This window comes from Mugil cephalus, chromosome 19 (assembly GCF_022458985.1).
Source record: "Mugil cephalus isolate CIBA_MC_2020 chromosome 19, CIBA_Mcephalus_1.1, whole genome shotgun sequence".
In the NCBI taxonomy this organism is placed as follows: Eukaryota; Metazoa; Chordata; class Actinopteri; order Mugiliformes; family Mugilidae; genus Mugil; species Mugil cephalus.
In genome coordinates, this window is record NC_061788.1 from 1,415,914 (window position 1) to 1,443,902 (window position 27,989).

The 27,989-nt window shown below is 42.8% G+C and overlaps 1 protein-coding gene across 4 annotated transcripts; it reads left to right on the forward strand.

The window, feature by feature from the left end:
• Nucleotides 1-200: 200 nt before the first annotated feature.
• mef2ca (myocyte enhancer factor 2ca) lies at nucleotides 201-27,985 on the forward strand. 4 transcript variants are annotated; one of them, XM_047569721.1, is made up of 11 exons: nucleotides 201-458; nucleotides 3,034-3,178; nucleotides 11,473-11,665; nucleotides 13,399-13,602; nucleotides 20,717-20,860; nucleotides 20,934-21,120; nucleotides 21,969-22,013; nucleotides 22,432-22,598; nucleotides 22,940-23,081; nucleotides 23,172-23,289; nucleotides 24,386-27,985. In XM_047569721.1, exons 3-11 carry the CDS (start codon nucleotides 11,612-11,614, stop codon nucleotides 24,726-24,728), a joined length of 1,404 nt encoding a protein of 467 aa, XP_047425677.1. In that variant the 5' UTR covers nucleotides 201-458; nucleotides 3,034-3,178; nucleotides 11,473-11,611; the 3' UTR covers nucleotides 24,729-27,985. The 4 variants fall into 4 exon arrangements, with proteins under 4 accessions (XP_047425677.1, XP_047425680.1, XP_047425678.1 ...); XM_047569724.1 differs by having other exon boundaries at nucleotides 20,937-21,120; XM_047569722.1 differs by having other exon boundaries at nucleotides 3,043-3,178.
• The last annotated feature ends 4 nt before the right edge of the window (nucleotides 27,986-27,989 follow it).

The following is a 27,989-nucleotide window of genomic DNA, read 5'->3' on the forward strand; positions in this document are numbered from 1 at the left end:
CCACCTCCTCCACCACCGCCACCGCGCTGGCAGCATCACTGACACCTCGCAGCTAAATTTACCTCGAGTGGCAACGACAGGTGAGTCGACCACAGACTCGGACGCTGGAGGTCACAGGGTGTGAGATACTGACGGGGGGAGTTTGGGGGGAGGATGGGGGAGGTTTTTGGGGCGTGTAGACTAACACCACCGCCACCGCTCAGACCGAGCTCAGATACCAAACGCTGCCCAGCTCTGGGTTCCCCCCTCTCTTCTAAGCCAGCTGGTCTGGCTTAACTTCCTTTCTTTAATTCACTTTTTAGTTTTTTTTTTTTTGTTTTTTTTTTTGCTTCATTTTATATAAATAAAAACCAACAAAAAAACGTCCCGTCTTGTTTGATACAAGGGATTCGAGGAACAGACCCACAGCTGGAGCTGCTGGGGGAGACTTCCAGGTGAAGACTGAAGACGCAGCACTGGTGAGTGGACGATTATTATCAAGTCATGTTAGAGAAGAACGGAAAAAAACAAGTGTTTGATACAGAAACTAATTAAGTTAAAGGAATAACATGTTGTTTTTGACCACTGGGTGGCAGCAGAAACAAACTAAACACCGAACTGAACCCGTTTTATTTATGTTACTATTATTTATATGATATAAAACCAGGAGAGTTGAGTTGTTTTACTTTTTGACATTTAAAGTCACTCATTCATAGAAATAAGTTCTAAACGTTCTCTGTTTGTCAGTTTGAAGCGGTAACGATGGAATAAAAACCAAAACAACGACTGAAAGAGACTAAAAGGGTCTTGAGGGAAGCGCTGTGATAATTCTCTGTGGGTTTATAAAAATATTACCAACAATACTTTCATTTATAATGAAACGGTACAAATAAAAGATTAATACGTGAAATTTACTGTCAGATGCTTCAAATAAAAACATATTTAAACAAATTTTACGATCAAATAAATATTCACATTTCATGAACTGTTACTGGAAAATTTGATTTGTGACAGTTTGTTTAAGTGTCAGCTGCTTGATATAACAAAAAAAAAGTTAAAATGACCAAATATTCATGATGAAAAATGTGAAAGTTTTACCAAATTTTAAATCCCAGAAGCTGTTTTTGGAGAATTTGTGGCATTAATCTGTTTTTAAAGTGTTTGTCACGTCAGCTGTTGTTGCAAATTCAGTTCAAGTTCAAGTTTAAGTTAGTTTAATATTAAACCATTGATTAGTGCAGCTTTAAATATTGTTTTTATTGTTATTGGTTTGGAAATGTTATGTGATTTGTGGTAAAACCAGCATCAGTGACGAGGTTTTGTTTCAGTCTGAGGCTGAATGTTTGTGATATGGAAACATCATTTACATATGTTTTTATTCTTATTTTGATCAAATTAAATGCAAGAAATCAAGTTAATTGAAATTTTTATGTTTTATTTTTAAACCCACTCAGTAATAAACCTAGTATTAGTGTTACTCAGACTGAACGGTGTCACTTTTAAAACATTTAAAATAATACACAAATGTGTTCACTATTTAAACAGAAATTTGCTTTTCAAGAATTTAAAAACATCTTTTCAGAAGCTTCTCTAAAACCATATTATTATTCTTTCTGAACTAAGATCTGACGAGTTCATCCTCTGCTGTAAATAAAGGTGAATCTTAGTTTTATTGATTTAGTCGTCCTCATTTTTCATCGTCGTTCATAAACTCTAAATACGTCTCTGTGACGGCGCCTGGTCTGGATGTAACATGACGACGAGTGTGAAGTGAAGAAGTTGACTGTAAACAAAGATGGCCGCCGCGGCCTCCACGTCTGAATTCTTCCCAGATTTGGTTTCTGTCGTTACTGGAGCAGAATCAGCTCCAGACGTAAAGAAGTCTGAGTCTCGCTTCTCGGCTGCAAAACATCAGCTCTGATTTCAAAATGCTGAGTCATAAACGACGGACACACACCAACGGTTTGGTTATGGCTTTGTGCAACAGTTTTCAGGGTTTTATAGGGAACTGAGTTTTAAATCACACACAATGTGGAAGTCGACAATTCTTCATCATCCAGAAGTTTTGGGAGAATTTGTGCAACACTCACAAAGTTTATCAATTGTGGGCACAAAAACAAAAAAATAGAAAGAAATTGGACAAATTTTATGACATTTCAGGAAATTTATAGCAAGAATAAAATTTTAAAGTGGTTTCCATTTCAGCTGTTTGGATTTGAGGCGTCGCAAAGTTATTTTTGACTTGAATTCTTTACTAAACTTTGTGACCACAGATAAAATGTAGAAAGTATCACATATTCACACGTTGAAAACCTGTTGCTTCTTGTCAGCTGCCCGGATTCTTTTGATCGAATTAAAAGAAAATTGGATTTAAAAAATAAATAAATTTAACCGAAAAGAACTAAAATTTGGATTTTTGTTTTATTTTTATTTTTTTAAACAAATTAAAATCACAGTTTTGTTGGAGGAGCTGATCGATAAAGGTCGACATGATAAAGGTGCAGCTCCAGTGTCTTCCAGTGGGGGCAGCATTTTGATTTAAACCTTGATTCTAATAGAAAACTATAGAAAATAAAAACCTGTTTGTGGGAATTTGTGCAACTAATAACAAAGCTGTCTTGGTGTCAGTGGATGGTTTTGGTAAAGTTAAGTTGAAACCAACCGTATTTAAATTGTTTTAATAACTGATGAACTATCAGGATAGTTTCTATTCTGAATGTAGGATAGTTATTAAATGTTGAGTATTTCTTCTTTGTTGCTTGTAAGTAAAAGATGTGAATCACAGTTTTAATCAACTTATTTATCAGTGATCGGTCAACGCGTAGTTCCAGTGTCTTCCACTGGGCGGCGCCATTGATACTGATTTAAACCTTGATAGTAATAGAACCTGTAGAAAATAGAAATAAAAATGAAAATAAATAAGTTTAAAATTTAGTTTTACGGTCATTTAAAATGCCTAATGTTTTCTTGCACCTTTAATTATTTACTTATTAGTTTATTTGCGTGGTTGCTTTTGCGTGTGCGTGCGTGACGATGCCGCCTCCTGACGTCCAGGTGTTCCAGGTGTGGACACGGATGGACTGAACCGCTGGACGGAGACACGCAGCAGGAGGAGCAGCAGGAGCAGCAGGAGGAGCAGGAGGAGCAGCGAGGGGAAGTCACGAGCAGAGGGAGGACATGCGGGACTGAGCGGGTGGAGGTAAGCTGCGTCTGCTCGGGCCGTGCGTGTACATCGGCGCGCGTGATGTCGTGCGTGATGCGGGCTTGAAGAACAACAGGAAACAAACAGAAGTGAGAGAAGCTCCGTCTCTCTCTCTCTCTCTCGTTGTGTCCTCGGCGCCGGTTGTTTTCTAGTCGCAGATCAGATCCCGGAGCTTCTGCTCGGGTAACGGGCTTCGTGCGTATCCGCGGACAGGTCGCCTTCTCCGGGCACAGAGCGGTGGAAACACGCGGGGATCTTTATTTATCTTTTTTCCCATTACGGATCGGAATGAAAGCGAGTTTTATTCCTCCACAGCAGCAAAGGGTAAGAAAAAAAGTTTGGAGGTGATGGATTCAGTGACGGATATTGATCTTCCGAGCGGCTCCGCTCCACGGCCGGAGTCGCTCCTTCGGGGGCCGCGGGGCAAAACTTTATTGGACCCCCGAAATAACAAATTTCAACAAATTTAAACAAAAAATTTAAATTTAAAATCGTAGAAAATGAGAAAAGTATGAAATATGAGGATCTGTGGTGTGAAATATGTTAAAAGTTGTTCCTTTATCAGCTGATTGGATTCTATTGAGAATGAAGTTAGTTTTTATCACAATCAAAAGAAAAACAATTTGCAATTTTGCAAATCTACATCCAGAAAAAATGTTTAAATTGACATTGTGGCATTAATTGATTTTAAAGTTGTGTCTATGTCTGCTGTTTGTATTCAGGGGTTGTTGTGTTTGTTTGTGTGTTTGTTTTTTAATCATATTCTTCAAGGATTTTTTTTGTCTGTTGAACAGACCAAACATAAATTGTGACGTGTGATTTTTTTTATTTCCTGGATGGTGGGTGTTGTAAAGTGACGGGGTGTTATTGAGGGTTGGTCAGACCAAACAAAAACTAAACCAACCGCTCCACAGACGAGTATGTGCCCGTGCCCTGTCATTGAAAAATCTCTGTTTGGATGTTTGTTTGGACTAATGTAGCTGCCGTAGTGTGTTTTTAAAGTTGTTTTTCTGCTCCAGGTTTCTGGGTTCTGGGTCTATTTTATCAAATATTTCATTAAGAATCAAGAACATTGAGTTTTATTTGGTTCTGTTGAGACCAAAGGGAAGTGTTCACCACCACAGATCAAGCTGTGAGTTCAAGTGCTAATAGTAAAGGTTCGTTTGTGCTTATAATGTAGATACCAGCTTCTGAAAGGTCCGTATTTTCTGGTTTTGTCAACTCAGATATCTGAATATCAATCGTTGTTTTTTTACTGTCGCTCTAATTAAACACGGAAACTTTCATATTTCCACATCCTGGAGGTTTTTAGCTGAATTTACAAATTTAGCCGAATGGACTTTACCTGTGTAGTTCATAGTCGTCAGAAACCAGAGAACCTGCAGAAATATTCACATCTGAGAAGAATAGTTGTGTGTTTAATGTTAATCTGTGGCGTTAAATGGTTACAAAGAGGAAAACTGTATCAGAGTAAATAAGCAGAAGCGTTTTCTTTGCACAGAGGGAACGGTTGTGTCCTACGAAGACACAAATATCAGTGTGATGTCTTTCACTCATGTTGAGCATGTGGTTTAGTGTCTGTGCCACAAAGTGAGTCACGGCCCGTTTATAGAGGGCTGTCCCAGACCACATGTATCAGATCAGGTTACCTGCGCCGGCATCCGACGCCTTAGAAGGAACTTCAGGCAGTAATTCAGCCGCTGTTTGTTTGATAAAGATGCTTCGTTTTGCATCGTGTCATTTAAAGCCTGATGTTTTTTTTGTTTTTTTTTCTTTGCTCTTTTGAGACATTTAGGAGTCGACCTTTATTCAGGATCAGTTCCTGGAACTTTCATATATTTCCAGGAAAACTTTCCCCACCATTTGCATTTCCACAGTGGCCACAAAGACCTGGGAATATTAAACAAACGAGTTCATGTCAAATGGTGAAATTCCATTAAACGTCATCGTCTGTAAGAATAGACAGAACAGTGTAGACGTTTAGCTACCACATTACAGTAATTTAGGGGATTTCTTTTTTTTTTTTTGCTAAATATAGAGTTTACAGTCAGCTGATTGGATTTTCGATGTCGTAAAGTTTTTTTTTCTATCCAATTGTTCGAGTTTGCTACGACTGAACATGTTTAAACCAGTGAGGTCAAATCAGAGTTCATGTCTTCAGGAGTGTTTCCATGAATGTGATGAGACTCAGGTCCTGGTTCAGTTTCTATAAATCAGGGATTTGTCTCATGTTTGTGTTGAAGTGTGTGATGACAACAGATGAAAGGAGCTTTGTGAGGAGCTCAGAAAAAGAGTTGTTGTTGCTCATCAGGCTGGAAAAGGTTCCACAACCATCTGTAAAGAGTCTGGAAGCCACAAATAATCCACAGAGAGTCAGACAGATTGAAGACGACTGTTCCCCTCCACAGGAGTGGTCCACCAACAAACATCACTCCATCATAGTGGGAGAGGAACCAGAGGAACCAGAGGAACCCGGCTTAGTTCCTCTAAATGTTCCTGTCCAGGGGGAATTCAGTGTTTGCGTGCTTCTAATCTAATATTGTCCACAAACAGTAGCCTCCACAGACGATCGAAGGCCTCAAAACCACTCGAACTGTTCTCCATTTGATGCACTTCATGCTCCTCTCCACGGCCATAAAGACGGTTTGATGACACGCAGCGCTGCAGGCGGCCAGGACAGAGCTGCGTTTGTTTGTTGGGAACGTTTAAGTGACATTAAAACATTATGTACTGTGTGTGCTTCTGGGGAATGCACCCTGAGGTCTGTAATGAAAACAATTCAGACTCATTATCACCTCATACAGCTGAGCCTGTCTTCAGGAAGGCAGCGCTGCAGGAAGTAGTAGTAGCTCTGGTTTGGTCACGACTGGTGTCACGATAGAGTTAAGATCCACTGACATTATAACATTTACTCTAAAACCAGATGTGAACAGATCCACCATAAACCTCAAACTTAGAAGAGACATTAAGCAGGAATTTCACCACGACTTCTTTAGATCCGTCCCCGGGATGGTCCATAAGTAACCGAGAGAACCAGAACCACAACAACATGATGGTCTAGAATTAATAAACTGCAGAACAACTGATCAGCTGATTCAGGAGAGGCCAAGTCTGTACGACAGTTTGTAGCTCACCCTAGCTTCTTAGCCTCCCAGCTAACAGTAGCTCTTCCTAGCTTCCTAGCCTCCCAGTTAAAAGAAACTCTTCCTAGCCTCCCAGCTAATAGTAACTCTTCCTAGCCTCTCAGCTAATAGTAGCTCTTCCTAGCTTCCTAGCCTCCCAAGTAGTAGCAGTAGCTTTTCCTAGTCTCTCAGCTAAAAGTAGCTTTCTCTAGCCTCCCTGCTAATACTAGCTCTTCCTAGTTTCCTAGCTTCCCAGCTAATGGTATCTCTTCCTTGCTTCCTAGCCTCCCAGTTAATAGCAGATCTTCCTAGCTTCCTAGCCTCCCAGTTAGTAGTAGCTCTTTCTAGTCTCCAGGTCTTTTATTGGCTGTAGTCTACGTGGTGCAACATTTTGGTGCAGACATATTGTTATAGTTGTTCTTTGATGTGGATTTATTGTGTTTAGATCTTAAGGCTGGTACATTCTCTGCGATAAGCATTAGAATTTTGTCCTTGGACGTTCTCACAGCTTGTTCTCGATGCATCAACCAGGCAGAACTTTGTTTTTCTCGTATGGTGTCTGGCAACTATTCTGTGATTGGTCAGAAATTGGTAGTGGGCGTGATCTCCCAGATGCTAATATTGATATATCACCATATGACCGCTAACTTGTGTGTAGGTGCGCTCTGAATTAACAAAGTCATTAAAAGAAGAAGAACAAATTTCTAACTTCTTGTGGAGTACAAGCTTTAACGAAGGGTTTTAAGTCTCCGATCTTATTCCACAAATATTTCTGCCACTTTTCATGTGTTAAACCAAATGTAACGAAGTCTATTCTTCTATCTATAGACGGAAGTTCTTTGTTGGTGTGATGGTTTGTTTACACTACGATCGAGATATTATAATAAATATCACCCACACAAAGGAACTGCATCAAATCCAGGAAATCAGTTGCATCACCCGGCTGTAAAGTTGCCACAGGACTAGCTAACTAGCTAACTAGCTAACGTTATTGACACATCACATGAGAACAGGTGATTGGTTGAAACGTGTCCCTTCACATCGGCAGCTTCCATTGAAAACTCCCGACGCCCCATAAAACACTCGGCAATCACATGGGGCCATTCACAGCTGTCCATCCACCCTCCCAACCCTCAACCCTGCAACCTCCACCCACCCCCACCCTGTCCCAGACATGCAGACATGCACAGTGTCCTGCCAAGGAATACAAGGGCACTGCCACATGTTTCGCTGCTGCTGCTGCTCTTTGTGCAGCACAGTTGAGAAAAGAGAGCAGCTCTTCAGACGAACGATTTCCTCTCGCCTCAGTGTGTGTGAACCAGAAACCAGTCACATTGTTGTTCAGGGGTAAAAAGTTCAATCTTTTATTTTTGGAAGTCCTTCTGCTTTTACGCTGGGTCTATAAATAGCCGGGAGGTCTGTGTGCGTGGGCGAGCTTTGGGTGGAGATTTGCCGTCATCCTGGGGAAGATCAAACTCTGGATTCAGTTTGAAGAAAAAACACAGAATTTATCGTTTTACGCAATCTTGACAGCATCTGCGTTTGGACCAGAAGTTCCCTCAAACATGCTGAGTGTGCTCGCCTGTGACGGCTCTAAATTTAAACCGTGTTGATCCTCGTCTTGTTGCGCTGCGCTGACTCACGCAGCAGATATTCATGTAACGCTGTCAGGCCGGCGTGTTGCTGCTTGTTGGAGATCATTTTGATAATATCACATCACTTCTGTTGTTTCAAAACAGATCAATGACAACGAGTGTGTCTCCTCAGAAGACGAGATCACGTTACACAACTCAAATACTGGTTGTATTTTGTGCAATCTCAGGAGTGAAAGTTTTATTCAACAAACAAGTGGAAAACTTGGTTAATAACAGTCAGTAATAAAGACTCAATAAAAGGTTTGAACTGTTCTCTCAGATATTTCTTCTCAGATATGAGACGAGTGACCGACTGAAAGCAACGCGATCGTGACCTCTCGTTTAGCTTTGAACACCAAGCAAACGGTCGATCACTGGTACTAGTTGGACTCACGGCAGCTTTTAAACTGGTTCAGCAGTTTGTATCTTAGCTTCCAGTTAACAGTAGGTCCTCCAAACTTCCTAGCCTCGAAGCTAATAATAGTGCTTCCTAGCCTCCCAGCTAATAGTGGTGCTTCCTAGCCTCGAAGCTAATAGTAGTGCTTCCTAGCCTCCCAGCTAATAGTAGCGCTTCCTGGCCTCCCAAGTATTAGCTCTCTTAGCTTCCTAGCCTCCTAGCTAATAGTAGCTCTCCCTTTTTCTCTTTTGAATGATGAGTCCAAACTACTGCCACCTGCTGGTATGAAGAGTTATTTGTTCTCAGGCGTAAAATGCATGAACCAGCCGGTCGTTGGTTGTTTGTGGTGCGTTCAAGTGCAACTTTTTGGTCCAGACACAGGAGACTTGAGAAGAAATTCTAAATAATAGAGCAGTTGTCCTCTGTAGATAATTGATTGAAGCTGTTGAGGATATGGTGCAATGATTCTGACCGGTTATAATTAGTTTTTAAGACTTTTGGTTGAACATGACTCTTTTTTTGCAGACACTGCTGGTTTCCTGTTTCTGTCAGGACAGAATTTAAAGTACTCTTGTCTTGTCTAATGTTAATGAATAAATAATTTAATAATGAGGGTAATTATGAGACGAGGCTGATAAAAGCAGAAAACTAACTGTGCTCTGACTCCTTCCCCTTTGTTCGTCACACCTTCGTCATCGTCTCCGCTCGTCTTCTTCTTTCTGTTGAGCCTGAGGGCGGCCGCCTCCTGAAAACAATCACGCCTCTGCTGCTTCTGCCAAGAAAACCTGCCGTGTGTGTTTTTGTGTTTGTGTGTTCGTACGTCTCAGCGTGTTGAACATCCACTTAACTCTGCGACCTGAGCTCTTAAGCTTCAGGACTGAGGCGAAGTTCACATGGCTCCTACACTCAGACCCGTGTCCCTGTCTCCGTGAGGACGTCCATTCACATAATGCATTCACTCTGAGGTCTAAATAAGGTTTAACCCTCGGAAACTGGCCCTACAATGTTACTATTCCATGAAAATATAAGACCATTGACTTATATACATGTATGTAACCATATAACATTTACTCTAAAACCAGGTCTGAACAGATTTTATCCCTTCAGAAGTTGTGGAACTGGACGTTGTTCGGGTTGGTTAGTTAACACGATGGCAAAACAGTGCCCTAACTCTAACCCTAATCCGTCTTCCAAAGGACTCTCCATTGACATAATGTGTCCGTAGCCCCAACAAAGTGTCTAACTCTAACCTAACTTTGGCCTTTACCCTTAATATACTAACAGATTTTGGTTTTTAGTATTTCATATAAATTGGTCCCTACAATTAAATAAAAACAAGATCAACCAAGGACCTTCGATTCACGTAATGCGTTCCCCAGCCCGTCTATCTCTTCAGAAGTTGTGAGACCCTGTATTTAGGGTCGGCTAAGGTCCCACGATGGCAAAACGGCCCCAACGGTTTAAGTATACTATGAAAATTGGTCCTCACTATTTAATAATACCCTAACTCTAACCTTGATCTGTCTTCCAAAGGACTCTGCATTGACATAATGCGTTTCCTAGCCCCAACAAAGCATCTCACCCCGACCTAAAAGTAGCCTTTCACCTAAAACTACTAACAGGTTTTCAATAAAAATCAAGTCTTCCACAGGACGATTAACCCTTTACCCTAAAACCAAGTCTGAACAGGGTTTACTCTCTAACATTTTGGGGTTTCTAGGGTTTAATAAACCTAGAACCATGTTGTCCACTAACAATCACCCCTGAAAGCTTAAGAAATCATCTTTCAGTGCACATAATGCATCTTTTAGACCCTAAACTACCTGTAGTCTTTACCCTAAAAACTAATCTGAACAGGCGTCAACCCTCCACGTGTTGTGGGTCTCTCGGCTTCGGGTTAACCAGGGTAAAATGGACCCACAGTGTTAGTGCTCCATGAATATTACAACCCAGAACTTAACAGAAACAAGAGCACTCGCCCAGAAACACAGAATCACACTAGTTTCATTTATACCATTTTCATTTATACTTTTGCCTCCATCTTTTTCTCTCTTTTTCTTCATTCATAAAATCACTCAAACAACGAGAAGGTCTCGGCTTAAAGGTTCAGTGTTTAGTGGCGTTGGTGTTTCCACATGGTTAGAAACCCATCATGCATGTTAGTCACCGGCTCATGATACACGATGAGCAGCTGGCAGCGCGTCCTCACACCGCAAGCTCGACGTGGAAGTGGCTTAAGAGAAAATGTTGCTTCGGATTTTGTGGATTCATTCACACAGAAACGCGGTTTGTTTGGAGATTAAACTGATATTAAGTCAGTACAAACACTGACTTAATGTGGCTTAATAGGATTTTCAGGAGAATATTGTGAAAAGATTAAATGCTTCTGTTGAAGACTTTTCCACTTTTTCTAAATTACAGTTCTGAACGTTGGCTGATGGTGATTCTTATTAAAGCCTGTGGTTCGGCTGCTAAACGTTAATGAGCGGTGAGTTCGAGTTCAGCCAGAATGTTTCCCGCTCACTCGTCTTATTTCAGCTCCACCCAGAGAGGAAGTTTTCTGGCGAGCGGTTAAGACCGAATTCCCGTCTTGAAGTGTGGTTTTTCAAAACCTGCAGATGTTTTTATGCAAAAAAAAAAAAAAAAAAAAACATCCCCAGCTTCTCCGTCTTTATTATTTGCATTCTGACATGCCCGACTGTTTCACTTCCTCCTGAGCGCGGCAGTAAACCCCCGAGGAAGCCGGGTCGTCGGGTGTGTCGGGGGGATACAGCAGCAGCCAAATGCAAACAGACAAAGCGCTGCCTGTCGGTGCGTGCACGGCGGTTACACTCTGCACAGCAGCATGACATGATACCCACACAATCCACTTTTAGTAATTACATCAAGCGTTCATACATGTTTCTGTTTTGAGGGTTTGTTTTGTTTGGTTGCTTCTTAAATCTTAAAACCTGTTCCTGTCATCCATGCGTGCGAAGCTGGAGATGAGACGCTTCCTAATGTTTTGTGCCTTGACACAAAGGTCGTCTTTACAAAACGCACCTGACGTTATCTTTTAAAAAGCAAACGTGTGTGTGTGTAGAAGTTCCTTTGAGAATCTGATCACGTTCTGTTGTTGCTGTTGTTGTTTTCCTGCAGGAGCCAACGAACAGTTTGTGGGACTGAAAAGTGAAAAGGTTTGAGGGCCTGGACGACGTGAACTGACGGAGCCAGAAGAGACGAAGCTTTAGGAAAAAAAGAAGAGGAAAAGGAAAGCGACGGGGAAAAGGAAGCGAAGATGGGGAGAAAAAAGATTCAGATAGCGCGGATCATGGATGAACGCAACAGACATGTAAGCTAAAAAAAAAAGTTTCCAGAGGTTTGAGGCGTCTCCTCCATCTTCTCCCTCTAGTTTCTCATCTCTCACGTCTTTACTTTTATCATTAGACTTTTTAAATACGTTTAAATCTCAGAGTTGGAGCTTCTGTCCTGATCTAGATTTTCATCACACCTCCACTAATTTAGTGCAAGATTTGTTGTGCAAAACCAGTCTTAAGAGATGCAGGATGCAGGAAATGGTCGTGTAGGATAGAAGCCTTTTTTTTTAATCATTATTAAGCCATAACAGAGATTAAAATGTGCCACCAGTTCCCCAAATTCAAAAATTCTAAAGTTTTTAATATTGATTATTAACCAAAATGACACAACGACTAAAACCTTCAGAATAACTGAATTTACTGACCTTAATCGGTTTAATGTTAAGACAGAAGAAATATTTTCTCTTGAAGAACTTGACTAAATGAAACTTGAAATAAATGGGCTCAACGTAAAGAAATGCACTCATGTGTGAACTGGTGGAAGATCGATGGATCATGTTTTTGTTCTGTTCAGATGTGAAATTGAAACCTTGAACCTTGAAACGCTGAATTTCTCTGTTTCTTTTCTCCAAACTGATGATTAGATGTGAGTTAATCTGCAGCTCAGACTCACTCGTAGTTCCTCCTGGAGCTCATATCATGTCATGTGTGAGTCTACATTCAAAATCTACAACGTGACTATTTGTCAATGGGACTTTTGCATGGTGTTGAACAAGTACACACACATTTGAATAAACACACACACACAAGTCCTGTCTGGGGGAGCGGTTCCTCTCTTCCTGTTATGGCAGGAAATGCAGGCACATATGCTTCCTGACCCCAATAACAGGGCAGCTCTGTCCTCACGATCCTTCCCTGGATGTAACCGAGAGATTATTAAGTTACAGACGAGGTTTTTATTTTACCAAGAAGAAAATATAAATGTAATCCATCAATCAGTCCTGGACAATCTGAACACAAAGCGTGTGACCTCATTCCTATGGTAGAGCCAAAGCAAGTAGAGCTCCCCCTGGTGTCTGGCTGCAGTACAGATCATAAGCTCCACCCCCTCCATGTTAGTGGGCGGGACTTGGGCCAAACTAAAACACTAAACTTTTTTTTGAAGGATGTTTCTGTCATCTTAGGTTTAATACTGATGAATGTTCAAGTATCTTTTTAGAAAGTTTTGTTTTAGTTATCCGACGCTATAGAAACAGGATGCGACATAATGGCAGCCACCAGTTGCCATGACAACCGCTTCGTAAAGTGGTTCCATGGTACTGTGAAAGTTGTAAGAAATATTTTTAAAAACAAGTTCAGCGTATAATCCCAATATGTCCTTGTAGCTGGTGGAGGTGGAGCAGAGCATAGGATTAATAAAACGCCAATGAGTCTGGAGGAAATGTGGGCGGGGCATCGACATCGTGGCTCCGCCCTCAGACTTTACTGATGAAAGACAGTAACCTTGTGTCACCGAAAAGACCACGCCCCCTTTGGTGAAAATAAACTAGGAGTTGCTGCTTGTGTATCGTCTCTCGAAACATTAAATCACTTTAAACTATAAACAATAAAAGGAAGTGGAGACGTGTTTTTATACAGCATTTATATGTAAACACACAATGAGTCCAGACTCATTCATTCAACCACTGGTAGAAATGAACCTGAATAAGAGAAATGCAGCAGGAGTGACATGTTTCTTCTTCTTCTTCTTCTTCTTCTTTTCCTCCAGGTGACGTTCACCAAGCGTAAGTTCGGTCTGATGAAGAAGGCGTACGAGCTGAGCGTGTTGTGCGACTGTGAGATCGCACTCATCATCTTCAACAGCACCAACAAGCTGTTCCAGTACGCCAGCACCGACATGGACAAGGTCCTGCTCAAGTACACAGAATACAACGAGCCCCACGAGAGCAGGACCAACTCGGACATCGTGGACGTAAGTGAGACGCTGCTTCGTGGGTTCATGATCCAGATCCTGAAATGGGAACATGGAGTCTTTGTAGAGCAGAATGCATAGATGAGTTTACCGCCATGCTTAACAGGATCTACTTTATAATATAATATTGGAGATTTGAAAACATATTATGAAAGAAACAGGACCAAATTTAGCTGCTTTCATCTTTTTCAATCCAATATTCTTGAATTTTTCATTGTTGGGCAAACAAAACAAGACAATTTATCAATTTAATCAATGCACAGAAATTCAATGAGAGCACATTTTAGGTCTCCAACATTCAGTTTGGTTTGGTTTGACAGCTTATAAAACTGGTACAATAATAGCTTTTGGGCTGTACAAGTTACAGGAAGACACCTACAGACGCTACAAGTCATCAGAGAGCTGAAAGTTTTCCCCTCTGGTGTGGGAGGAACCTAATTGCGTCTCCATTGTCGCTGCCACAGTTTTGAACCAGTTTACTGTAACGTCTCATGATGTTTGACTAGTGCGACTGGTTTGAAACCAGCTGGTCGTTTCTTTGACCTCTTTGCTCTAGAAATTACGAAATCATAATTTGGGGTTTGCAGAAAGTGTAGTGGAGCCCGGTTTGTGTGGACGGAAACTTTCCGGCGTTCGTTGAAGCGTCGGTGTGTGCGTGGATGCGTTTGACGGCATTAGTTGAACAGCATTAGACGCCGGACTGATCCCTGCTCTGCCTTCACTTATGTAACAGTGTTAGGAGAACACAATAGTAGCGAGTGCATGGCTCTGCAGACACATGCAAACACACACTCGGTGTGCGTCGTAGCCTGTGAACGTCGCTAAGCGCTCCCTGACACCGAGGTCACGTTTAAGCTGTCACAAGTCAAAATCCAGACAGGAGCTTTTATTCCTCCTCTACCTTCCATCTGGAAGCTTTTAAGAGCTTGGATCAAAACACGTCAATTAAATGCACTGTTGCTGATTATGGAGACGTTTATTTTTTTTATAATTGGAAAACACAGCGCTCTATTTTTAAGGTCCTTTGTTTTTATTGCTAATTCCCCAGAAACACGTTATTTCCTACATATTCGCTGGATCTTTCCATGGTTGAGGTTTTGGAGTAAGACTGACCTATATATAATGAAGTCATTTCTGGTCGGCCATGTCTCTGTAGCCAACATTTGGTCTAGTGGACATCTCAGGCTCTGGTTGCCTAGGTAACCCTCTACAGTTCAAGCAGAATCCATGGTGAAGCATGGTGGTCACAGCATCATGTCCTGGAACTGTAAGTCAACTTTTATTTTAGGAAAGGTGATGGGAGCATGTCCAGTCCAGTCCACTTCATCAATAGTCTCATTCTCTGGTCTCTTCTTATGTGGATGAACTTTTAAATGTTAGCCTAAACTAGAAAACATTAGCCTAAAACAGCTAATGTTAGCCTAAACCGCAAATACTAGACAAGCTAATGTTTTATTAACTCCCATCCACATATAAACCAATTCTCTCTGACAGTTGGTCCCAGGGTCTGGTTGCCTCGGTAACCCTCTTGCATATTTTATGTATAAACTTCAGTTAGCGTGTCGACGGAGCTAGCTCTTCTTTGGTTTGTAAAAGACGCTCCAAGCTGCTATCGTCATGGTGAATCTGGTGGTAGGAACCAAAATGGAGGACGGGAAACGTTTGGGGAACTCTGACGCCCCCATTGGTCGTCAAAGGTCAGTTCACTTTGGCCCCGCCCACTTCTCTGTGTGTTACAGATCCACTAATTGATGTAAAATATTGATTTAGTTGTAGTTTATGCTGCATGTTGGTCGTGTTGCGTTCTTGCCTGTAGCTTTCAGTGGAAATCAAAGACTCTGTAAACATTAATCTCTGGTCAAATATTCAGAGCTTCCATCGGGGCCTCTCTTCTGAATCTGGTCTCAGACGGACGGTGTGGAAGCTGTCGAGAGTCCGTGCGTGTGCACATGTTTCTAGGTGAGTTCACCTGAGCCGCCCCGTCCACGGGGCCCGGCACATGGGCCGTTGGCCGCCGCGATCAGAACCGAGGGTTTACACGCTCTGTAATCCACCCTAATCTGCCACAATCCTGTTTAGCTCGTTACTGTAATCTGTCCAGGAGGCCTCTTCATCTCTGCGCCGTATCCACACAGTCTGAGCCCGGCCGGGTTATTTACCGCTGCATCTGTGCCCACTTTGACCTGTGAACCACATTTCCTCCCTCGCCGCTCTCCTGCTTCCACTTCCTGGACACTTACTCTGCCTTTGTCTCCTTTGTTTCTGTTGGTTTTGACCATCATCATCCAAACCCAGGATGGAAAGTGAGATTTCAGTGCAGGCGGATGATCAAGAGAGCTGACGCTGATCAGTAGATAGATGCCAATTCAGCCATCTGCAGTGGTTAAAGCTAATAATTGGATAATTTATTAATTCCCCAGAGGCTAGCAGCTCTTTTGGCTCGGTTAAAGTGGTACAAAATACTTTTAAATTTACTTAAAAATACATTTGGATCATGTTTATTATGTTTTGTGAGAAAACATTAGTTTGCAAAAGGATGAAATGAAGCTTTGACCATTTTTATCCTCTGGTAATGATTTTTATCAGAATGAGAATCAACTTTAGTGGCCAAGTATGTGTGTGCACATACAAGGAATTCAATCACAACTCGCACAAACGTAAAAATAAAAGTGTAAAAAATAACACCATGTGCAGCGTTCATGTAGAAAAAGAAAAAACAGTGTGTTGCTCCCACACATGGTCTCTGTGTGATTCCTGTGTTAGCTGATAGCGTTTGATACTCGGCCAAGACGCCGTGTTTAATCCTGCTGCTCTGATTGGTCGGTAGCAGGGATCGAAGCCTCATGTTTAACCTCGCAGGCCGAGGTAGTGGCGCTGAACGTGGTACCACATGGTACTGAGGCGGCGGCGCCAAGGTCAGCAGACCTCCTCTTAGCTTCAAAGATTTCAAAGGAGTAGTTGGACTCTAAAGAAAAGAAAAGGTTTTCTTTCTGAGGCTAACAACAGAAATCAGAGCTGCATTTCAACCCCCAGACATCCAGTGAATCTTTATCTTCTAGGTCAGGATGAGGTTAGCCTAGCTTAGCATAAAAAAGAGGAAACAGCTAGTCTGGCTCTATCGTAGAAATGCTCCTGCTGAGGCCTCACTGAAGCTAACTGATTAGTTATAGATAAACATAGATTATTTAGATTATTCCCTGGGTTAGTTAGCTTGCTAGCTAATGGGATGCTACGTTCAGACAATAATAGGCTAAAAAAAAAAACACCATTCGTCTTTAGGCAAACAACAGACATCAGAGCTACATTTCAACCCCCAAACATTCAGTGGAAACATGTGAATCTTTATCTCCTAGTTCAGGACGAGGTTAGCCTAGCTTAGCATAAAGAGGAGGAGACAGCTAGTTTGGCTCTATCGTAGAAAAGAGGCCCCTCACTAAGGCCTCGCTGAAGCTAACTGATTAGTTTGTAGACAAACATAAATTATTTAGATTGTGCTCCGGGTTAGTTAGCTTGCTAGCTAATGGGATGCTATGCTCAGACAATAAAAGGCTAAAAAATATAATTCTTGGGGCAGTTCATGCTGTAATTTTAATCAGTCTTGACAATTAAATGAACCTTATACACCTTTAAATCTAAGGCTCTTAAAGTTTTGGACAATGAAGACGTTCCCCTGGACTTTAAAACATGAAATAGATGCCGTCCCTCTCATACGACCAGGCAGTTTTCCTTCACTCGTGGAGGGAATCGGAGTCAGATGGGGGTTGTAGTGTGAGCGCTGGAAGGCTGTAATGAAATATTTGCCAGACAGGAATTCAGTAGAAGAGAGCCTCCTTTGTTTTGGTCATCTCTCTCTCTCTCGCTGTCTCTTTTTATTTTTTTTGTTGTTGTTCTCATGTGGCGGGTTGGCATGTGCGTGTTAGTGTGCGTACACGCTACAGGCCAGATAACTATCAGCTCATTGTCTCGTGTTCGCTCGGCCTGGGAACCTTAATGCTATTTATAAACCACCCGAGCTGTGCATTCCTCTTACTTTTACCCCGTTAACCGTATTCTGCTGCAGCCTCCAGATTAGAAACAGATGAAGCTCACACACCGGCTCCGGCTCCGGCTCCGGACTCCAGTCCAGTTCCTTTGTGTTGGCCGAGATCCCTCCCTGCTAAATGGCTGGAAACCGGTAGTGGCCTAAAAATAGCCCAGAACACGGCTAAGAATAGCCATGACGGGCGGTGAGTGTGAGCGACTGTGGTTTCTTGGTTTTTTCTTTTTTTTCTGCTGTGAATGACTGAGTGTGTGCGTAGAACTGAACCACGGGAGGAAAATAAAGAATAGGAAGAGGAGAAGCAACTTGAGGCTGAGTAACCGAGTCTTGAGTTCCCCACAACCTCCTTCCTCTTTCCCTTGTCTGACCAGGACACGGTTCATATCCGAGGAGGCAGAGGAGTGGATTTATTTAGAAAACCGTGAAAAACGCGTCGGGTCATCGGTTAAAAGTACCAAAATATCAACGTTTAAATCCGCCAGATCATCCAGAGGAAGAGTGAAACTTCAGTCTGATTCTGAGACGTTCAACAATCTTTAAACTGGTTCAGCTCCAGTAGCTTCTACGGTGGCTTTTAAGGACAAATGTAAGAGTGAAATGGGGTCAAATCCCACCAAGAAAAACAGTAACTTCAACCTGTTGTGTTTAAGTTTGATGCAACTTTAAGTTTAGGTACTGAAACTCCTCATGCTAATGCTACGGTAACTCTGTGGGGAAACATTCTGCATGTACATTTCCAGCTCGGCTCGATAAATCATCACAGCGACGCCTCGTTTCACACATTCCTCGTAGCTCACTCATCAGTTCATCATCAATATCGACGGATGTTCCCTCACGATAAATGTTCCAACGGCTTTTTCAGACCAGACAAGACGTAAAACACAGACAATAAAACCAAGACTTAACCCTCTTATTATTTATCTTTGGGATCAACGACCACATCCAGTGTTTAACACCTGTAAATACATGATTATTAGCATTTTTTGCTTCATATTTAATCACTTAGAAATGACGTTTGTTTTATTTAAAGAGCTTTTTAGGTAATTTACACACAAATATAAATTGCTGGAGTCCAGTTGACCCCTGTGATAAAAAACTGAAAACGGAAGGTAATAGGTGGTTTCTGGGACAGCAGTGTCTTTTTGAACCAATCAGAGTTTTGTACACGAGTTGTGTTTGAGTAAATGCTGCATGATGCAATATCATTTCTGTTTTTTTTTTATGAAAGTCAATGAGTTCACCAAAAGTCAAGTGAACCCATTGACTTCTTCTTATTTTATAACCGCGTTCCAACTTTGATTCCTCCAGAACTAAACCACGTAGAGTGATTCTGACTTTTGTGATGGAAACTTCAGAGTCTTGTCTTTAAAAAGAGACCGAGACCATGAATGAGCTCCAACATGTTCATCAACAGCGTTGGGTTTAGTTTGGCTACCTCCTAAATAGACGGTAGTGATGAGAGGTTAAAGCAGATCCACGCTTTCTGCTGCAGAACCAGGACTTTTATTTTGAAACGATGGAGTGTAATGGAACATCTGACGGTTTCCTACTTTTTAGTAAATGATCTGAATGCTTCTTCCTCCCAAACGCCAACTGTCTGGGTGTGTTTTGGCTCTGGAAATGAGGGGGAAGGTTGGTAGTAGGGCTGTGTGTTTGGAGGGCAGAGCAGCCTAGTGGTTTTATGTTTTAATAGCACAGCCAAGATTGACAGATTGCGAGGGAGGGGTGGGAGTGACGAGAAACGCTGCCGAGCAAAAAATAGCCTTCTACGGCCATCATCCCCTCCGGCAGCCACGCTAGCATTGGTGGCGGCGGCGGCTGCCTCACCCCTCCTCCACCCGAGCTCCACCCCAGCTCCCCCTTCACTCCACAGCAGAAAACAGGTGGACATGACTGGGATGAGTGGGATAGCTGGTGGGGGGGCGACACCGCCACAGTCATCCACTGACGGACCCGACTAATGGGCTGTGAAGTGCTGAAGCAGATGCACCGAGAGCCAAACCAAATACTGAACCTTCATCTTCATCTTCATCTTGGTCTTGGTCTTGGTCTGACACCTGTGAGGGAGGAGGGGCCTCACAGTCCTGACCTTTAATGACTTTAATCTCACTCATAACTCACTGGCTTTAATGTTCACTGCTGAGAAACTCGGTGTGAAGGCTCAGTGGGAAGATATCTGCTCAGACGGCGCCCCCTGCTGGTTTTTGGTTTTAATTCAGATTTATGTGAAGCTGTGAAGCTGCTTCTCTAATCACTGATCCACAGCTTCAGATCAGATCAGAGGGGACGTCTTCTACTCGTCACATTTACACCAGCGTCACAGAAAGTTCATTTCTGGATCCTGAAACATCTTTAAATCTGACCTGGAAGATAATATATTGATAATAAATAAATAAATCAGGACCAGCCTCCGAAACATCAGGTCCATGTTCCTGATCCTGGTCTCTATAGACCCTGGTCTCTATGGACCCTGGTCTCTGTGGACCCTGGTCTCTGAGGACCCTGGTCTCTGTGGACCCTGGTCTCTGTGGGTCAGACTTCAGTAACATTGTGTCTGATTAATTAGTGATGAACTAAAATATCTTCTAGATCAGAGACTAGAAACCACCCTGATAGTAACGACATCATTCTGATCATCCATTAACCCCTGGACCAGACCTGCACCAGACCAGGACCAGACCTGGACTAGACCTGGACCCAGAGTCTCTAGAAACACCACAGAGCTCACATGTTCTCCAAAGGTTCTAGTGAAACAGAACCAGGTCCACTCTCCATCTGGACATTAGGATCAAACCAAAGAACCCAAAGTTTTTCCTCCACGTTGGGTTTTTACCTCTTAAAGTGAATCTGGCTCCAAAATGCTACTGATTCACTACAGGAGGCAACGTTCACACAGTTATTATCAGATACTAACACTGAGCTCATTATAGAATCCATAAGAACAGAGGAAGGAAGGAAACTAAGAAACTAAGTCCTTCTGTTTGACCAGAGGATCCAGAGTCCAGAGTGTCATAGGGACAGAGTTCAGATCTTTTTCTTTTCTCTGATCCAGATGTTTATGTGTCTCCTGAACAGACGCTGCGTAAGAAAGGTTTAAACGGCTGCGACAGCCCCGACATCGAGGCCGACGACTCTGCTGGTCAGAGCCCCGAGTCTGACGACAAATACCGGAAGATCAACGAGGACATCGACCTGATGATCAACAGACAGAGGCTCTGTGTAAGTCCACACCCCGTCTGTCCGGAGGACGTAGCCTCCTCCCTTCGGTTCTCAACCCGTCCTCTCTGTCCAGCAGGGTCTGCCCCCCTCCAGCTACGACATGGGGGTGTCCATCCCAGGCGGCAGCCCCAGTGGACTCCTCTACTCCCACCAGGGCCTGGGGGGCGGCCTGGGGAACCACAACCTCATGCCCATGTCACACTCCTCCATGCAGAGGAGCAGCATGTCCCCTCAGAGGCCCCCCAGCACCGGGAGCACAGGTTGGTCCTCATCTGAATAAATTACCTGGGGGGGAGGAGCAGGAGGAGGAGCTTATCAAGATTCGTATGAGACGTAGACCTGGTGCAAACAGCTTTACATCAACAGATAATAGAAGCTAAAGGTTTCTAAAGGATTAAATTACGTTAATAGGACATGAGACATTATTTATTTATCACACGTATGAGAAGGAAGGAAGGAAACAGAGAGGGAAGGAAGGAAGGAAGGAAGGAAGGAAGGAAGGAAGGAAGGAAGGAAGGAAGGAAACAAAGAGAGGGAAGGAAGGAAATGAGGATGAAAGAAAGAATGAAGAAAAGAGGAAGAAGGAAGGAATTTCTGGTTAATTTAAACCTGGAAATTTCTTGATCTGAGAGAGAATTTGAGAAATTCAACGACAGCTCAGAAAGTTTCCTTTAAAAACCTACGAATAATAAAATCTGATTTTACTATTGAATGCAGTAGGAAGGAGCTGCCTTTAAAGCAAACACAGACTTTTAAGGTGTTACGAGATAAACCCAGAGCTACGTAAAAAAAAACAGAAAATCAGTCAGTTCAGTTTGGTCTATTTAAGTTTATAAGACATGACACATTATATCTTTATTGTCCCTGTCATCGTGCAGCTGAATATGGAAAGAATATACACAATAGACAATTTAGCAGGAAAATATTATAATGAAAATCTACAAAACTAAGAAATATAGGAATATAAAGACATTGTGTCTGTTCTGGGCGGAGGCTACATGGAAATTAGTCGCTGGGAACAAACTGTTTAAAACAGCTTTTTCTTCGTTGGTCATTTATTCGGTAGCGTTCACATCCTTAACCACTGAACCTGTGTTTGTCTCTGTAGGACTGATGTCTTCAGATCTGTCCAGCACAGTGGTCTCTAGTGTCGGTGAGTCTACACCTGGTCTCATCTACCTGGTGTTAATGAATTAATACGTGTCTCCATTAATTCGTCCTCAGTCAGAACCAGAGATCTGATCTCAGTCTGTGTGTGAATCAGCTGCAGCGCCACCATGTGGTCAGTAGAATATTGTATCAGCTGCTGCCTCTGATGGATCTCTACCTACCACTGGACCAGAACCAGGGACACATGGTTGGAGACTTGGAGACATGATCCAGATTTAGGAACCAGATGGAAACACCATCATGAAACCACGTTAAATATAGTTCAGAGAATAAAAACAGAGTAGTTTAGTCTGGGGCGCTAACGTGTTAGCGTGGATAACACCATCACTGGTTAAAACATTTTTAATGGTTCAGACAGAATCAACAACCAGTGGTGCATTCAAGTGCTCTCTCCTCCCCAGGAAACGGGAGCTACAGCAGCCACTGCACCTCCCCGGGGCTGATGTCTCCTGGAGGAGTCTCCAAGAACATGCAGGACAAGAGCCCCCCCACCATGAGCATGAGCCGCAAACCCGACCTCCGCACCCTGATGCCCCCCAGCAACAAGTGCAGCACCATGGCAACCGTGGTGAGGATGATGATGATGATGGTGATGATGATGATGTTGGTGATGATGATGATGATGATGATGGTGATGATGATGATGTTGGTGATGATGATGATGATGATGATGGTGATGATGATGATGATGATGATGATGATGATGATGTGGTTTAATGCTGCAGTGTGAGGACTTTGACCTCCTGCTGGTGAGTAGAGATTTGATGTTTCTAGGAGGAAAGATGAAGATGAAAATAGCTCCTCCTCCTCCTCCTCCTCCTCTAGAGTACCTGTGACTGTCTGGTTTTAGATCTGGAGGACTCCGTCTGGACGTTTGTTGAATCTCTGTTCTTTCTTTTTCTTTCTCAGAACCAGAGGATCAATCACTCTCAGTCGGCTCAGACTCTGTCCACCCCGGCCTCCTCCCTCTCCGCCGCCTCCCTTCCGGCTCAGGGTATGGCCGGGTATCCGTCCACGCTCTCCTCCTCCTCCTCCTCCTCCTATGGCACAGGTGAGTCCGACTCAACCAGAACCTGGACCAGAGGCCGGATTCATGAGGCTTGTGTTCGCTGACGGTTCTCATCTTTCTGTTTCCTCTCAGAGTTCTCCCTGGGCAGCGACCTGTCCTCCCTGTCCGGCTTCGGAGGTTCTGGTCTGGGGTCGGTGACGAACTGGCAGCAGCAGCAGATACAGAACCTCCAGAGCCTCGGACACATGGGGTGAGTTCAACCCCTGGACTAGACCTGGACCAGACCTGGACCCAGAGCTTCTAGAAACACCACAGAGCTCACATGTTCTCCAAAGGTTCTAGTGAAACAGAACCAGGTCCACTCTCCATCTGGACATTAGGATCAAACCAAAGAACCCAAAGTTTTTCCTCCACGTTGGGTTTTTACCTCTTAAAGTGAATCTGGCTCCAAAATGCTACTGATTCACTACAGGAGGCAACGTTCACACAATTCAACCTTTGGACATTTTATTTCTCCTTCGTTCAGTCAGATTCTAACATTGTGCTCATTATAGAATCTATAAGAATATTCCTCCATGTTGTTCACACATGAAACTCCCCAGGGAAACCAGTCACCATGGCTACATATCAATGCTAAGCTAACTTTCACTACAAGATGGCTGCTTTACATTTATTATCTGTAGTACCACCGTTAGTCCACTAGATGGAGACAAAGGGCTCAGATTCAGATTAGCTCCCTAGCATCCCAGCTAATAGCAGCTTTCCCTAGCTCTCTATTCTCTGTGCTAACAGTATGTCTCCATGTTTTACCTTCTGAATGATGAATCCTGGCTACTGCTACAAAGCTTTTCTTTTTTTAAAGGTGAAAAGGTGAAAAAAACAAAAACAAACAAACAAACAAACAGCACAGTAGAAGAAAGTGGTTTAACCCTGTATCGTTCCTCTGGTGGTTCATGTGACAGCAGCAGCTTCGTGAACCAATCAGAGCTCTGGACACGAGTTGTGTAAATGCTGCATGATGCAATATATAATCTTCTTCTTCTTTGATTCCTCCAGAACTAAACCACTTAGACTGATTCTGACTTTTGTGATAAAACTTCAGAGTCTTGTCTTTAAGAAGAGACTAAGACCATGAATGAGCTCCAACATGTTCATCAGCAACATTCAGTTAGTTTTTTAAGTTATTGTTCTTCTCATTCATGTTCATGTTCATCTTCTCATCTGAATGCAGTTTCTTGTCTTTGTTTTTTTAAATCTCTGACCCTGGTAGAACCTTTGCACCGTCTGGTTGTGGGATGTGGTTTTGGTGCAGCCGAGTTTTAAGAATCCTTTCTCTCATCCTCTAGGAACTTATGCCAGACATCGAACCTAAACCTCGCCCCCTCCGGTCACCAGAGCCTCCACATCAAGTCCGAGCCGGCCTCCCCTCCCAGAGACCGGAGCATGGGTATGATGGGGATGGGCGGCGTGACCACGGCCGGATACTCCACCGGCGTCCGGGGGCTCCACGAGGCGGGCCACTCCCCTGGGGACAGCGCGTCCAGCTGCGGCAGCTCGTACGACGGCAGCGAGGAGCGAGAGGATCAGCACGGACACGACGGCTTCCTCCTCCGACCTCTGCCCGGCCAGGACGAGCGCCACAGCCCGTCGGTGAAACGCATGAGGCTATCGGAAGGTTGGGCGACATGATGGGGGTCGCTCTGCAGCCGGAGGGCGACGGGGGCGTTGGCAAAGTTACCTTATAGTGTTATTATTATTATTATTATTATTATTATTATTATCTTCTTCTTGTACTGAGTGGGTGTGCTTTATGTGTAATGGTAACATGTACCTGAAGGGGGCGCAGGTTCTGCTGTATTTGCAACATGTACTGTAGTTCACACTAGAGGAAAGACTCCCAGATCCAAAGAAAGCTTGTAAGAAATGAACTCTGAAGATGAGAAGAGTCGGTTAAGATAGTCATGTGATGGGGAAAAGAAAATACCTCTGCATCCACTGGACAGTCCTCCAACCAATCACTGTCCTTCTTTTTACAAAATACTCTAAACATCTCACATTAAAAACAGTTAAAATCAAAAGTAACCAACAACTCCTGTTAGCTAGGAAGCTAGCAGGAACACACAGCTAGCCTTGACTAAAACAATTTTCATTTCCCATCGGCTGTTGCCTTAAATTAGCCTAGCATAGCATAGCTCTTATCAGAATGTTATACCTCTGCATCCGCTGGACAGTCCTCCAGCCAATCCCAGACATTTTGTTGTGAACTAATTCACCTCCACATCCTCAGTTCTTCTTCTTCTACTCTTTAATTTCCAGCAGAGCAGACTCCAGGAGGCTCATTACTGCCCTCTACTGGTCTCTTCCTATACACCAGTGTCACATGGGAATACACATGCTTAGTTTATGAATACTGTTCTACTCTTCTGTCAATCACCACATTAAGCCCCGCCCCCAAGCGATCTGATTGGCTCAGCAGATCTTTTCAGGAGCAGATAGAGTTCCCAAAACAACGTTGTGCATGTTATAGAATCCATAAGAATACTGATTTATCCTCCACACGAAACTCCCCAGAAAAAGGGAAACAGCTAGCCTAGCCTAGCCTAGCCTAGCCTAGCCTAGCCCTGCTCAAACATAACAAAATCCACCTCCCTGCACTTCTAACGCTCTCATGTTTAGTTTAGTTTGTCTCACATAGTCGACACTTCTTACAGGAGATGAAGAACAGCTGCAAACTGTGACCGTGGAGAAGAAAAAAATAGCTTTCAGGTATTAATTCATTAATTAAGTGACTGACGACGCTGTGATTTCACGGTTTCATAACATTTATAATAAGGACAACTTCCACCTTCAGATCATTTCTCACACATTTTCTAAGATCCGGTCCAGGAAGTCGTTCTAGATCCACATGTACTGAAGCAGCTGGAGGGTTCGATAGTGTACATGTGTTTTATGTGTGTGTGTGTGTGTGTGTGTGTGTGTTCAGGGAGGGGGTGGGGGGGTTAATGACTAAATAACACATATGTACATGTATGCAAACTAACACAAAGGTGACAGTGAAGAAGACCGAGTGCGAAGTCGCTTGGATCGACTGAGCGCGCTCGGTCCGCCGCGTTGCAGGTTCAACACAAGAAAAAAAAAACAAACAAAAAAACGCACATTTTAAAAGATGGGGCGGTGAAAAAGAAACGAGGAGACGGAGGGAGTTTGAGTACGTGAAGTAAAAGAGAAAGAGATGAAAGCATATGACTGAGGAGCTGTTAGAAAGAGAAAGAAAGAAAGAAAGAAAGAAAGAAAGAAAGAAAGACGGGAAAGTTCATTTGCAACCGGTTGCAGAGAAAAGAGGCAAATTTCACTTGATGTGACGACGCCAGAGAAAGAGACAGTTGAGGAATAATTATCAGAGCTGCACCAGTGAAATCCAGACACAGAAGTATGGAAGCAAAGAGAGTAGCTCAACATAAAAACTAACAAACAAAGTAGAATTTCAGTCATTTAAATTTATAATTTCCAGATCTTATCCGTGTGTTGCTGAGCTCAGGCTGCAGAACATTACAGATGATTTATTCATCAGGAAAGAGCTGCACGATTATATCATCAGAGAAACTACAGGAGTCCACGAAGACTTTAGGATCTGAGCTCAGTTAGAGACTAAAATCCCTGCGAACGTGATTCAATTTTAAATTTGCAAACTTTGAAATGACAAAAATAAAGATGCTTGATTTGCTTCCATATGAGACGGTGTGTGGCGTTAAGATTCAGGCGTCAGGGAGAAGGAGCGTTGAGCCCAGAGCTTTGCAGAAGTCACAGTGAGGATGTAAAAGCCATAAGGAGCAGGACGAGATGCTTCGCTGCACAAACTTTATCCTGTTGTGTTTTTGAAAACTTTTAGTCCTTTTCTTTCTTTCGTGTTGTATTAAATCGATATTTTTTGGATGTCTGTGGTTCTGCTCCATAAAAAAAAAAAAAAAGTTTGTTTTTTTTTTAAATTCAGGGAGTAAAGTAAAATAAATCCACGTTAAAGTCATGAGGCTGATCCACCGGGGTCCGACCCAACGTGAGCCCAATTACTGCTGATGCAAAAACATAAAAATGATAAAATACTATTATTACTCTATTAACAGATCATGTTTCCCAACCTGAGGGTCAGGGCCCTCTAACAGGTCACCAGATCAACCTGAGAGGCCAAATTTGATTATTCTGCTTTTTGAATCACATTTTCCTTGTAAATTCTGAAAAGTATTAATATTTAAACACATGTATTCATGTTTTTAAAACTCTAAAGGTGAATGATTTGTGCCTTGTGTGTGAGCTGGGTCGGACCCCGGCCGGCCGACGCTCTGCAGACTGACATCCAGGTTTCTTTTATCTTTTTTTTTTTATTATTATTATTATTTCTGAGGAGACAGACGTGGCTGGAGGTTGTTCACATTTGAATATTTTGGTTATAAAACTGTATATTTGGAACTCGAAACCTTCGGCCGCCGTCTGCAGCTAAAACCCACTGATCAAGGTCCCTGTAGCTGTCCTGGTGTGAACAACGCTGCTTTCTGTTTAGTGATTTATTATTATTATTATTATTATTTTTTAAATAAGGGCAGAGCCCAGACGAGTTTTCTTCCGCTCTCCTTTTATAAAAGCCGAGTGAAGGACGCAGGAGCCAGGAGCTCGTCCTCAGTCCCATCTGTCCCCCTCATGAAAATATTTAATTTAATTTGGTGACATGGGTGAATGTTCTCCACGCTGTAAATGTACACTCCCTCCCTCTTTACATGCACTAAAGCTTGGAATAACCGCCAGTTAGTTATTCTTTGTTAGCGGCATAAGCTGGCCTTTGTCGCCACCTGGAGGCAAATAAAGATAAATCATGTGCAGTCCCTCACTCAGAGATGTGGTAGTATTTGTATTTTGCAGAAAAAAAAAATATATATACAAGCTCTGTTATGAAATGTC

What these genes read in the sequence shown, in the direction of transcription:
- mef2ca (XM_047569721.1), top strand. Translation starts at nt 11,612, where the DNA reads ATGGGGAGAAAAAAGATTCAGATAGCGCGGATCATGGATGAACGCAAC. An exon ending in CTCCTCCTCCTATGGCACAG is followed by an intron (nt 23,082 to 23,171) that starts GTGAGTCCGACT and finishes GTTTCCTCTCAG; the next exon opens with AGTTCTCCCTGGGCAGCGAC. An exon ending in CAGAGCCTCGGACACATGGG is followed by an intron (nt 23,290 to 24,385) that starts GTGAGTTCAACC and finishes CTCATCCTCTAG; the next exon opens with GAACTTATGCCAGACATCGA.